Consider the following 15,125-nt stretch of genomic DNA (forward strand, 5'->3'; position numbering starts at 1 on the left):
ATAAAGAATTCACAATGCAATACACGAAAGTACTGAAAGCCACGTGGTGAATCGCAAAAATGGCAGGAACAACAATATGCCTGTAAATTACTGTGACTACAAATTACGAATGGGAAGACCCCAAAGGTAACAGACCATAAACAGGTAACAATATAGCAGCATACGCTGAATGCAGAAACATGCAAAGTATAGAAACAATAAGCTTTATTTTCCACAAGGGATACAAAGTACGTCCGTCCGTGGAGGTGATAAAGCAGTTATGTGTTTTGTGTGATGTCATGAGTTCCAGGTCACGCGCCGACTGTGTGAGGGTGCTGCCTCTACTGGTTGGAACAACTTTTCTTCAGCAGCTGGATCTTACACAGTTCATCTCTCTGTCAGAAAAACAGCAGTAAATGCGTTAAGGAGTAATGCAGGCTCCTTAATGCAGGATAAGTTAAAAAATTCATTATCTTTGAAAACATGGGCATAAGCTCACATGCCACGCAAACATGGGGGTTGGTTCAGAACACATGACATATTTCTTTGTGTATGACCTTGTGAATGACTTTCACCTTCAATATCATTTGCAAGTATTTTCAAGAACAGTCCAAAGAGCTATCTGGCTTATTAACAAAATATGCCCCAAAGTTGAATTCAGTGTAATAATGAAAACATAGCATATGCCACTTGCTGAAAGTAGGCCACTGTGACTTGTGACCTGTCATCACTGTCATAGGTAAGTATCCACATAACAGGGATATTATGGTAGAGCATTCGCCTAGAGAGAGAAAGGTCGAGGTTCCATCTCCTGCCACGTCATACCAAAAGACGTTAAAAGATGGTACTTGTAGTTACCCTGCCTGGCCTGTGGCATTATGGGGCTAAAACAAGGACTGGTCGGTTCGGAGTCAGTATACTGTGTTTGAATGGGGTATTCATGTTAAACTGTGGCATGGTATCTCAGAGGGCTAGCACTATAAAATCTGCATCAGTCCGGACAAGAACAAGCAACCATACACACGTGCATGCATGTAGCAATAGAAGTGGAACAATCTTGGCCGCGACATTAAACCCCATTTCACCTTAAGTTACCAAATAACAGGATAGCTACATGCAAAAGGGTTTGAACAAACCAAAAAAAGAAAAAAAGACAAAAAAAAGACACCAACCGCCCGCACTATATTTTCAAAAACAATTGCCTGAGAAGCAATTCTCTTATTTTATTAAGCCTTATGAATGACGTTCATCGTGACTTTCCCTTATACATATATCACAATGACAATAGGTCATGTGACATAAGTTGCTGTCAGCACTGACATACACTGGTATCACAAGACTGTCATCAATTATCATGCATAGGCATTCAAATGAGATAACCACTTCATGCATAAAACAAAGTCTGCAGAAAAAACTCAATCGAGTGAAAATGGCAATCTTACTTTATCAATGTGCCAACAAGATTTGCCAGGATTGTTAAGGAGATACACATGACAAAGTAGACACAATTTATGGAAAACAACTTCTTCTTTTTTTACTGTTATGGTGACGTTTCAGTATAGATCCTCATATCATTGTCAAGCAAGGCTGAATAATGAACATGGTACAGCATATATATGGTAGGTGGAGGATTAACAGAAACAACAATTGCATATATGAGAGAGATTAACATGAGTAGGTTAAATAATAATAACAGAAGGATAATACCATAACAACATGATGGGGAGAGAACAACATGATGTGGAGAGAACAACATGATGTGGAGAGAACAACATGATGGGGAGAGAACAACATGATGGGGAGAGAACAACATGATGGGGAGAGAACAACATGATGGGGAGAGAACACATGGTGAGGAAGCCAGTTAAACGGGATTAAGTATACATAGGTGGGGTGGTTATTGCTTAATGAGTGCATAGTAGGCGGATGGGATGAAATAGCTTAATGGATAAAGTGTTCGTTCGTCACATTCAATTCCTCACATGGGCACAATGTGTGAAGCCCATTTCTGGTGTCCCCTGCCAGGATATTGCTGGACAAGCCTCAAAGTTGCTACTAAATTGGTCGCCAATGCGACCTAATATTCAATTTGTCTACTGTTTAAAATTCAGACGTAGCCAAATGACTACCTTGAAAATATCTTGTGGCGACTACATTCTATTGGTACAATATTATGAAGACACAAAACAAGTAAAATCCTAGATATTTTTCATATTTGTATTCTTATCCTGCATTACTCCTTAATGCATATTACTGCTTGTTCTTGACAGAGAAAAGAGCTGTGTGAAGGTCTTTGCTTGAAGAAGTTGTTCCAACTAGATGAGAGGCCAACCCTGTCACACAGCTCCCACGTGACCAAAGGAAGTGACGTCACGGATCCTCACATTACTCTGTAGTCCGAAACATCGGAAGGTATCGTGGGGAGGGAGCTCTGCGATGGGTGGGTCCCTTTAGACGCAGTAATGCAGGATAAGTATACAAACATAAAAAATATCTAGGATTTTGCTAGATTTTTTACTTATCCTGCATTACTCCTGAATGCATCTTTATCGGACAGAACCGGAGGCGGGCATACCTTCAGGTGTCAACTTTCATCTTTTATTTCCAGACTCTGTTCTATAGCCAATCCTAGGCTGTGTGGTCGGCTTCGGGTGATCACTCCATGTATGGGAAACTCCGATTCCCTCAGCCCGTCTTCGGCTGTGTGGTCGGCATAAGGTGACCACTCCATGTATGGGAAACTCCGATTCCCTCAGCCCGACTGTATGGTCTGCCTGGATGACCATTACATGGAAGGGAAGAGTCAGGTATGCGTTGTGTCCTGGTACTGTGCAGCCTGACAATAACTCTCGGTTAGGTCGAGACTGGAGTACCAAGCCGTATGCAAGTGGGGCATGAACCATCTAGTCCAGGGCTTACGCCAGGGGAGGACAAAAGGCCAGCTCTGGACTTGGAGGCGTGGTCAGTGACGTGTAGTAGTGGTGACCTGCTGGGCCACTACTAACGGACCAAAGCTGTGCGTGCCTTGCACAACCTCCAGTGCGACATCTCACATATGGTGACTGGCGATGAATGTGTTTGATCGCCAGAACACCTCTCCCTGATGGCAAGTAGAGCTTCAATCGTCTGATAAAGCAACAGAGCGCTCTAACTGGAAAAAAACGGAGCTCTAGTTCATCTTCCGTGCCCACAAGTGGAGATAGGGGAGGGATGAGGAACGATCTATCTGGCTGTCATGGGAATTGATTCTTGGCGAAGCAGTCTCAGCACAGTCCAAGATGCTCCATGCTCAAAACGGACGCGTGTGACGTAAAAGGCATGTAGATCACTGACATGGGCTGCTGTGGCGGACGCCAGTAGGAAGACCATGTTTTCATCAGATTTTAGGATGACGTCGCTTCGAGTGGCTCGAAGGGCACGTCTCTCAGCGAGGTGTGAATGACATTCAAGCCCCAAGCTCGTGTACGAGATTTCGCCTTTTGGTCTTCCAGCCTGAATGAACGGAGCAGAGCCTGTAGTTCTGGGATTTACGTCATGCACCGATCTTCCGCAATTGCCAGGACGGAGTTGAGTGCCACAAGGTAGGTCATGATGGTACTGCCCTTGAGCTTATGCTTGTGATGCAGATGGAGCATGAACTCGGCCTTGAGGCGATGCAGATGCAGATGTGGGGTCTTGATGCTTGCCCCTGCAAAAGCTCTCTAGGGATTGCCACCAGCTGGTATGAGCCAGACTGGGACGCCTCAGCGAAGGCTGGCTGTGACATCCTAGCAAGGGTCTTGAGAGCTGTCTTGTCTCAGGCGAAGGACGAGAGTTGGGATTGAGTCATTGATGTACAGTGACAGGCATCTGGTCAAGTGGTTGCAGTGTTACGCCTAAGCGATCATGCAAGCCAGTCTGTACAAATACACTACACGGATCCCATAAGGTCAGTTGACCTGATTATGGTGGACGATGTTTACAGTTGTAGTTCTTGACACGTGACATGTATGTCGCCCTGCGCAGTAAACTGTAACCCCGTATGCTGAGCGGACAAGTTCAAGCTCCACACACGGCCAATCCCCTGTGAACCCTGTGGTTGTCAGGCCAGTGGTGTGTCCGAGTTCTGAGTAGGAACTGTGACGTTGCCGGTGTAGGGGCATGTTGATCCCCATGATAAGAGTGACGATTGATCTGATGTTGTGAATGATGACCGTGTTGGGTACCCGGAAGCATATGACGATTCTGTTGAATACCGAATCAGTCATGGGGTTGTGATCGTCAACTGTGGTGCAGATAATATCTACCAGACGCCGTAGGTAGGGAAATCTTTGAGGGTATGTTCGCTTTCTCCGAGGAAACATTTAACCAACGTTGATAGACGAGGAGAATTGGCGGGAGATTTCCACAGAACCGTCACCACGAGGTTAGGCACTTCCAGGATCTTCGGAAGTGTTGGAGCGCCGCTGTATGGAAGCCAATCAAGTGTCCGTGTTGGAGCGCCGTTGTACGGATGCCAATCAAGTGTCCAGCGACCGCTCTGGTCTCCGTAAGGTAGTTGGCCCTGGGGATCCGACGATCTCATAGGCCTGTAGAATGACAGCACTTAGTCACAAGGATATCGTGAAATGGCTAATCGTCTGTCTGCGCGGGTTGTCCCGGGTGTGCTTCTGTAGAGGCACACTTAGGAGAGGCAGAAGGATAGGCGCAACCAGAGACACTAGGATAGACGCTTTTATCGACGCTGTAGACGGTGCTTTTGTAAACGCGTCTATAGGTGTCCGACAAGGCACTGGCGTCTGTATAGGCGTCCGATGAGGCAGTGGGGCAATAGGCGTTGGCGTCTGTTGCATGGCTCACAAGTACTGGATGTACTGGAGTAGAGGGGCGTCCATCATAGGGGTCTGGGTGCCTGTTGGGTGCCATGTGTCTGTCCGGTGGACTAGATAGGCACCATTAAGATAGACGCAGCTGTGGTCGTCAGGGAGCTCTGGGTAGAGACTGAGACCATGGGGCCCGACATCATGGTAGTAATGAAGGTCGGGGAGTTGTCATTCGAGATAGCCGATCTGGTTGTGGGCGAATACTTGGAAAAGTCAGACATCTGGCGCCGGTGTTTTCCTGGCCTGTTGCGTTCTGTTTCCTGGACATACGGAGGTACCGTCTGAAAGCTGTGGGGGGGGGAAGCGGAGACATTCTGTACATCTATGACCCTTGGGACATTTAGATGTACAATTAAGGCACAGGGGTTGGGGATTCAACGCTGACATTTTACGCTGGCACTTTGAGCATGAGGGCAGGATATCTGCAATGAAGCAGTGTAAAATCACAATGGGTTTATAAAACATTTATTACAACAAACGGAAGACAACATACAAAACGAAGACAAAATACTTGCGAGGGTACGCCAATGGTGGGGTACAAAGCAAGGAGAATATAGAACGCAAGCCAGTTAATAACTGGCCACGTAAAATATTCAAGATGGCTACTTGAAACAACAAGACACCTCGGCTTACCATTTATTGTTTTCTTTCTTAAGAAAATGTCAGCATGTGTACAAAAGTTATGCACATGTTAAAACATACAATGTTTCACAAGATACAAACTGTGTGCACAACACAAACACAATGAACATTAACTCAAGAAGCAAAACACATAAGGGTTTATGCTACAGATCAAAAACAGGTCTTCTCTCAGCAAGTGACAAGAGTAATGTGTGGATCTGTGACGTCACCTCCTTTGGTCATGTGGGAGCTGCGTGATAGCGTTGGCCTCTCCGCTAGTTGGAACAACTTCTTCAAGCAAAGACCTTCACACAGCTCTTTTCTCTGTCAAGAACAAGCAGTAATATGCATTAAGGAGTAATGCAGGATAAGTAAAAAATATAAATAAAAAGTGATCTTGGAAAACACGTCCTGCTAATAATTGTACTCGCAAATAATTCCTCCTAAAGTCGACAATGAACCAAAATACATAAATATTAATGTAATTAGTACATACCTATATAATCTATTAACATAAATTGCATCTTTGTTCGAGTCAGATTCAGCTACAATATTATAAGTGCATTGTATATGCAAACACTACAGTTACAATATTAACCAATGACCAACCTACCCGTTTCATCTTCAAAGTCATGCAGGCTCTTGCCATTTTCACTTAGAATCCTGAAGAGATCCAGCCTAGAGAATGAAAGAAACATAAGGCAGATTGATGGTACTTCAAGACAAAGAGTTTCAATAACTGACTTCTTTAAACATCAAACCAAATTGACATATGCGCTCAAATGATCTGCCACACATTTAGTTTAAACAGAATGTACTGAAACAGGGACCAGACTGAACTGACATATTCACCAGAATGAATTGAAATACTGTAAATTATAAAAATAATGCATCACCAAATTAATGCAAGTGTCGACACCAGTCTCAAAATGGGTAATGAAATTAATGCAAGTAGTACTGCTTTGAACCATAAAAACTCCTCAGTAAATGTTAACACCAAGACCGTTAACATTCCAGAGATGTCCAAGGACTATATGGTTTCCACTTACGTTGTAATATACACGATATATGTTTTGTGTCTGCCCACGTACAGTGGATCTGACACGCCAATATACTCCAATGTGTCCAGACAAAAATATGTCACTTTATTAATGCGAGCAAGGGACACTCACATTTTCTGAATTGATTTCATGTTCACATTAATTTTCTCAATTCCTAGTATTCAACAGACTGATATGACACATTGTACTGACTGAACTCACATATTCACAAGACTGAACTGAACTGAGATGTATTTACATAAGCTAGTTTTCTTTGATGCCTGATCCAGATTTCTTTTGAAATAAAAATATCTTTAAACCATAAATTCAAAAGATTAAACTGACACATTCTCCAGACTGAACTGACATATTCCTCTGACTGAACTGACGTATTCACCAGACAAAATTACATATTCACCAACCAGAAATGACATATTCACCAGACTGAACTGACATATTCAATCGGCTGGACTGACGTATTCACCAGACTGAACTGACATATTCAATCGGCTGGACTGACGTATTCACCAGACAAAAATGACATTCATCTGACTGAACTAACAAATTCACCCACCAGAAATGACATATTCACCAAATTGATATATTCACCACTTAAAGGGGCACTGATCTCTGACAATTCACTGGGACTGGTTGTTGTCTTTGTTTTTGTTTTTTCCCCATGGATGCCCGGATGGTATCCCAGAAAACACATATACAGGTTCTACTACACCAAATCAGAACCAGTTGTGACAGTGTGGTTATTGTAGGGAGCCTTCAGTGCAGATCGAGGGATATCTGCAGGCTGTGATTAGATGATATTGTGTAAGATTTTTATGTCTTTTAAATGTACATCCATCCAGTTATTAAAACGTGTTTTTTCTATATTTAGTACTGTCTTTTTCAACATGATGACTTATGCTGAATGTGACCACAGATATTTTCAAGTAGGTGACATTTGGCGATAAACTGGGGGTGGTGTGTTAACTTCCTGTACTTGGAAAAGGAGCTGGCTGAGGTAGGCATTTTTTTAGTTTTTATTGCTGCTCTAAGGCCAAACTGTGCACACATGTACAGGTAATAGCTGTTAAACGGTTAATTATTTATTAAAAAGATATAATGTTACTATAGAAGTCTATGGGGAAAACATTTGGTTGTGTGTAACCTAAACACCTACTTTTGACAAATCCACTGTGCATGATAAGAGTGATTAATCAATCAATGATCCTTTGATGGATGCTTTTTTGTAATTCAACTGATCATTCCTCTCTAGCTGCGCTGACACATACATATTACATAACATATATTTCCCAATTTCAGACCTGGATTTAGACTGAATAAGTACCCCTGACAAGAAATGCCAAATGGGAACCTTTGTCAGATAATCTGAGTGTTGCTACCATTTATTACACCTGTAATTAAGTGATTAACTGCAGTAATCGTATTATCCATGCAATCCAAAATCGTAAATGCTTTCACTGCAGGGATACTTTTATTTATTAAACTGTAACCATCCAGGGTATTTCTAAATAAAAACATCCGATGAGCTTCCACCGTTCTTTTTGTCTTCTTGTTTTGGTTAAAGAAATGAATTAATATGCGCCCTTTGTTACTTCAAAATCTTAAGAGAGTGTCTTCAGAAATGTGTATAGATATTGCCTCAAAGCTTGTCATGCAAAGTTGTGTTAGCAAACAAATCGACACACAGCAGTGGGCAGTGTCAGATAGCTGGAAAGAAGCCAGAGATTAGTGCCCCTATAACTGACACATTCCCCAGACAAAAAGACATATTCACCTGACTGATCTGATGTATTCACCAGACTGAACTGACATATTTACCAGATTGAACTGACAAAAAGATTTCTTTAAACTGTGTGACAATCAAACATCGATCCGCATTGTATATTTAATTCCCGGGGTATTTATCTGAGCAGAAATTCTGTGTGTTGTTTGTAGGATACACACATACATAAGAAAGGAGGAGAAAATCTTTTTCAAATGAAAGTAATCCCTCTCTGTATGGTAGGGATGCCTTATGTGACAATGATTCTATTGTTTTGTTATTTCCTAACTGTTCCTCAGTGATTTTGTAACTTACTTCTAAATTTGTACACTACTAGTGGGGCGGTTAAGGCTAAAATTGTGCACTTTGGGTTAAAAGCACCAAACTTGGCACACTTATACATTGAACCATTCCAAAGATTTTTGGATATGGATCCACCTCAGCAGAGGCCCCTGGTGATAGAAAATCCAAGATGGCCACCAACATGGCTGAACTCTCTAATGGTATCAATATATACTCAATATATCATACTTATTTGATCCATTTATACATATATCCACACTAATGCATGCGGTATGAATTGCAGCAGAGCTGTATATAATTCAAATATAGTTTGCAGCGCCCCCTGGTGGTAGAAATTCCAAGAAGGCCGCCAACATGGCTGAAATCTCTAATGATATCAATCAATACTCAACACATCATAGTTATCTGGCCAATTCATACAAATTATCATTGTAATGTATTTAGGAGTTATCACAACAATCCTGTATATAATTCAAACCTAGTATGCAGCACCCCCTGATGGTGATGACAGTCCAAGATGGCCGTCGACATGGTTGAAATCTCTAATGACTTTAGTCTATACTCATTTATCATAATTATCTGGTCAATTCATTCAATTTATCACAATACCTTTTCAGGATCAATTGCACCAAGTCTTTATATAATTCATATCTGGTATGCAGCGCCCCCTGGTGATGACAAATATCCCAGATTGCCTCCAATATGTTTTAGTTTTCAGAAATTGTCTATTTCTACAGCTGATATAGATATCATTTGATATCTTTGGACTAAGGATAAGTTGATAAGTTTTGATTTGATGAAACATTTTGAAGTGACATTGTATCAATTAATATGCATTGTCTATGATCTATTCTCAACATATTATTTTATAAATTGTCAACTGAGAAATGTTCCACCTAGTTTACATCAGATCACCCCAAAACCACTCATCTGGGAATGGATTCATATCTTAAAAACAGGAATGTATGTAAAAGTATTAGTGACATTTTTGCCATGAACCTTTGACATTAACTTACTTCCTACTTAAGTAGGACCAGGAATATCAGTTCAATGTATGTGTTTACGGTTCAATAATTCACTTACAGAGAACACTTTCCTTCAAAGTATCACATAGCACTGTACTCAAAACAGGCCGTGTGAAGTTTACAAAGGCTTGCAATATTTCTTACAGGTGTAGTGTTAGTTTATAACACTTCTTTGTGCCTGACCAAGTGTTGTCCATTTGGGTATCTATATATTACTGCATGTCCTCTCCTAACCCCTAACTACAAGATTCTGTAGTGTGGGACATTTGTCAAGCACCTGTCCCCATATATGCATTGGTGCTTTCTCAGAGCTGCTTCTTTGGGTTGAAATGTCAATTGTCTGAGATCTTCATGAACAGAGATTTTGCCTTTCATTGACCTTTCAAATAAACCAGTGAGAACGACAAACCGCTCAAGAATCTGCATTGTGTTGTCAGAGATATCAGCTGATGATGGGAAAGCATTGATGACTTCAGGAAATATTTGACACGTATCCCAAGCATATGAACCGGTGAAGGCTTGAAATAGTGACAATGTCTTTGAATTCTGTGGGCCCCTAGAAGAAAACTCTCGGCTGTTTCAGTCAATCCACTGCACCTCCATCTTCTTTCATACGGCTATTGAATTGTTCATGTGTCTGACCTTGTGACACACAAGAGAATGTCCGTTTAGTCTTGTGTGTCACGAATCCACCGGAAAAATATTCGAGGTACAGCGGTGCTCGTGCTCTACTGTAAGTGGGACATATCTGTGAAATGCAAGCCATTAATATAACAGCGATGCTGCAAAAATCTGGGAAATCTGCTTTTTGAATTGCACCCACCGGGCACAATATGCAAAGTTCTTGTTCAAGAACAAGGGGCCAGTAGTGAAACGGGCTGAGCAGCTTACTTCAGTGCACACCAGTTTCTGAAAGGATCTTCTGTGTTCGCTTCTGTTTCCTTATATCGCACATATGTCTGATGTTGGTAAGGTGGGTACACATGATGAAGGAATCAGCAAATCTGCCTGAGGCAATTCCAGCAGCACAGATTGCAGTTTTCCATCTACTTCCTTCGGGACAGTTTCTGAGAATCCTGTAAGCAACTATTTCAATAAGCAAATCTACCAAACATGATAAGGAAGTTCATCATATAATTCAGGACAGTTCCACTGGATTGTTTTAGCAAGTGTGTATAGTGGTTCATCCAAGGCAAGCACATGCATCTGATCAGGATTCAAATGCTCAATACCCTTTTTACCACATTAATCATGTTAATTGAATGCTGTATCATAGCAACAGAGTGTGCACATTCTAGAACATTGGCATTTGCGCAATTGGTTTTGGAGGCTATGTTTGTCTTGTTTTCCCAGTACTTCCTTCATGCGATATAACCAGTTTTACTCATGGTCAGGCATTGTGTTAACACTATCTACATCCTGGGTGAAAGGTCCTTTCAATTGAAGCATATCATTACCCATCTTGCTAAAACAGGATGGGGGTACATTAGTATATACTATGGGCTGTTTGGAAATGGTTTTCCTTGTTTTTTGTGCTTTCTTCAGCCAAAAGAACAACATGTGATGTTCCTTCCTCTTCAGCTATGAGTGAGTGAGTGAGTTGGGTTTAACGCCGCTTTTTAACAGTATTCCAGTTATATCGCGGCGTGTCAGCTTAATGTGGGAGGAAAGCCCGAAGTGATGCAGGTCTCAGACGTTTACCACTTTGGTGAAACCCACGAGCACGGGTATGGTGCTGACAAACCTAGAAACATAATCGGGGCGAACCGGGATTCGAACCCACGATCATAGGTTTCTGGCGTGCCCAAGGGATGCAACTCTGCACAGCGAATCGCGGCGCCTTAGACGACTGGGCCACCCGTGCCCCCTCTTCAGCTATGAACGCTGCTGCAATAGTGAAATGTTGGTACCATGAAGTGGATATGTTGCTGTTGTAGAACAGGGATTATGATAGATGTTATCTTTTGAGAATGTTGGTGGGTATACCACACCTTCATCTTCATAAACACCACAAACTGTGCTATATCTGTTCAAATACACCATATTTTGAAATGTGTCAACAAGATCACGTTTTCTTGTTTGATACCAAGTAAACTGGGACTTGTATTTCTCGGTCTCAGTTGTGTCTTTGTGTTGATGAGCTGGTGTACCGAGATTTCACACTTTGAAGACAAGATGTTCTGAGATACAGTAAACTATGTTTATTAGGAACACTCTTATAATGAACTGGCTGATATAACTAACTGGTTTTATTGGTCCAAGTCATTCGCTGTATATACGGTGTATATATGTTTATAACGAACTACGGTTACAACGAACTAAATTTGGTGGTCCCTTTGAGTTCGTTATTACCGTAGTTTACTGTAGTTTGGAATGCTTGAAGATTGTTTTTATCATACCTGGTCCTACAGATTTCATACTAACTAGAGCTTTCAAAGAGGCAGGTACATACTGTTTATGGCAGTCAGAAGGAAATGTTCCTCTGAAAGTTTGTTTCAACCTTGAATCACGTCAGCGGATAAGTGTTGCTAGTTTAGTTAGCCTCAATGATTCAGAATCAAAAAGGCATATTTCAGTGCTGGTCCAATATCTTTATCACATTCCAAGTTCAGTTACAGAATTTTAACCATGTTCATGCAGTCTAATATATTCCCCAGATCTGCCTTACTGAATACAGATATTGCTTCAAATGAATGAATTTTAGTACCAAAAGCTTATACATTCAGTAAAACATCACTTGGAATTGTTTTAAAGCCAGATTTGATTGAAATGATTGAAATGAGCAAATGATACTGGTATTGCAGACAAACATTTGACATTTTTTGAAAATTAAGTCATTTTGGCGGCCATCTTGGATTTTATATAAATGACTAAAATTGACAAAATAATGATGATATATTGAATATACATGACGTCAAAAGAGATTTTAACCATTTTGGCGGCCATCTTGGATTTTCTACCACCAGGTGGCGCTGTTGAGATGGATCCATATCCAGAAATGTTCGGAATGTTTCAATGTATAAGTGTGCCAAGTTTGGTGCTTTTAACCCAAAGTGCACAATTTTGACTAAAATCCAGCCTTAACCGCCCTACTATACTGTCTTACACTGTACCTGTGTGAGAGATCGTCAGGACCTGTCAAGGCTTTGATGACCTTAAAGAAATGTCCTCTAAGGATGCCAAGATTCTGTAGCTGGAAGGTAACATTTTAGAAAATCAGCAAAACACCTGCATGAAGAGACTCATGCAGTGGTATCATGAACTAATCTTATCAAACATATCAGATCAGATCTGCTTGACTGCAAATATTAAACAACAAAAAAGAGGATAGGAGACACTATACAGGACCAGCCTACATCCACCTGTCCCTCTAAGAGACACTACAGGACCAGCCTACAATTACCTGTCCCTCTAGGAGACACTACGACTAACTGTCCCTCTAGGAGACACTACAACTTACCTGTCCCTCTAGGAGACACTACAACTTACCTGTCCCTCTAGGATACACTACAACTTACCTGTCCCTCTAGGAGACACTACAACTTACCTGTCCCTCTAGGAGACACTACAACTTACCTGTCCCTCTAGGAGACACTACAACTTACCTGTCCCTCTAGGAGACACTACAACTTACCTGTCCCTCTAGGAGACACTACAACTTACCTGTCCCTCTAGGAGACACTATAACTTACCTGTCCCTCTAGGAGACACTACAACTTACCTGTCCCTCTAGGATACACTACAACTTACCTGTCCCTCTAGGAGACACTACAACTTACCTGTCCCTCTAGGATACACTACAACTTACCTGTCCCTCTAGGAGACACTATAACTTACCTGTCCCTCCAGGATACACTATAACTTACCTGTCCCTCCAGGATACACTACAGCTTACCTCTCACTCCAGGGGACACTACAACTTACCTGTCCCTCTAGGATACACTATGACTTACCTGTCCCTCTAGGAGACACTACGACTTACCTGTCCCTCTAGGAGACACTACAACTTACCTGTCCCTCCAGGATACACTATAACTTACCTGTCCCTCCAGGATACACTACAGCTTACCTCTCACTCCAGGATACACTACAGCTTACCTGTCCCTCCAGGATACACTACAGCTTACCTCTCACTCCAGGAGACACTATAACTTACCTGTCCCTCCAGGATACACTATAACTTACCTGTCCCTCCAGGATACACTACAACTTACCTCTCACTCCAGGATACACTACAGCTTACCTCTCACTCCAGGGGACACTATAACTTACCTGTCCCTCCAGGATACACTACAGCTTACCTCTCACTCCAGGAGACACTACAACTTACCTGTCCCTCCAGGATACACTACAGCTTTCCTGTCCCTCCAGGAGACACTACAACTTACCTGTCCCTCTAGGATACACTACAACTTACCTGTCCCTCTAGGAGACACTATAACTTACCTGTCCCTCCAGGATACACTACAGCTTACCTCTCACTCGAGGAGACACTACAACTAACCTGTCCCTCTAGGATACACTACGACTTACCTGTCCCTCTAGGATACACTACGACTTACCTGTCCCTCTAGGAGACACTACGACTTACCTGTCCCTCTAGGAGACACTATAACTTACCTGTCCCTCCAGGATACACTATAACTTACCTGTCCCTCCAGGATACACTACAGCTTACCTCTCACTCCAGGAGACACTACAACTTACCTGTCCCTCCAGGATATACTACAGCTTACCTCTCACCCTAGAAGACACTTTATAAACCTATTCATTGGGATCTCTATTAAGTAAGAGAGTTCTTTCTATAGGCATTAAAACCTATTGTGAGGTTTTACTTTCAAAGTAAAACCTATCATGAGGTTTTATTTTTGTTCTTTGTACTTTGTACTTTGAATGTAAAACCTCAAATCCCAGGTTTAACCAAGTAACTGAAAAAATGACTACAAGTAGCAATTCTTAATTTTAATTCAATTAAAATTGAATGTCATGTGTACAGTGAATGAAGACTGGGTAACAAAATGAAAGTCGTCGTCGCTCATCTTTCCACTTCAGAGTCTCTGGTGAAAGGACAGCGAGGTTTCAAAACACGTGCTTTTTAAACAAGTGCTTATCAATGCTGCACAATTTGCATGTGAAGTAATTGCTAGCCGTTACGTCACAACTACCTCTATGTAACAGTTGGATTGTTTAAAGTCGTAAAATGTGTAAAGCAAAAGACACCTTTTAAATTTGCGAATTTTCGTTTTGAAAAGTTTAAAAGAAGTGGAATATTGCAACACAAACATTTAGAGACCGAAGATTTCACTTTCATTTAAAAGTAAGTATTTTAGTTGTGTTTTGTTGTTGACACATCAAAGTGCTCTTGACCGCCTGGCAAGTCAGCGAATTTCACGTGCAAGTTATGATATCACGTCTTCAAGAAGCGCTCAAATGATGCGCCTCATTTATAGATGCTCGTTATAACATTTAATCAATTTATACGGTTTATAAGTATGGAAAAACACTTTCCCTCGGT

At 41.6% G+C, this 15,125-nt stretch overlaps 1 protein-coding gene across 5 annotated transcripts in view; it reads right to left on the reverse strand.

Annotated features, from left to right (window-relative positions):
• LOC124123002 (tuberin-like) overlaps nucleotides 1–15,125 on the reverse strand; it is a 253,029-nt gene that overhangs the window by 203,917 nt on the left and 33,987 nt on the right. For all 5 annotated transcript variants that reach the window (XR_007222962.1, XM_048402652.1, XM_048402651.1 and 2 more), the window contains 2 exons: nucleotides 12,724–12,803; nucleotides 6,076–6,140 (listed from right to left, as the gene is read on the reverse strand). Coding sequence is in view for 4 of the 5 variants with exons in the window: in XM_048402652.1 (XP_048258609.1) it covers nucleotides 6,076–6,140; nucleotides 12,724–12,803 (145 nt within the window). In the remaining variant the exon portion in view is untranslated. The remainder of the gene's footprint in view (nucleotides 1–6,075; nucleotides 6,141–12,723; nucleotides 12,804–15,125) is intronic.

The sequence above is a fragment of the Haliotis rufescens genome, unplaced genomic scaffold, assembly GCF_023055435.1.
Source record: "Haliotis rufescens isolate VD_foot unplaced genomic scaffold, xgHalRufe1.0.p SCAF_28, whole genome shotgun sequence".
Lineage (NCBI taxonomy): Eukaryota > Metazoa > Mollusca > Gastropoda > Lepetellida > Haliotidae > Haliotis > Haliotis rufescens.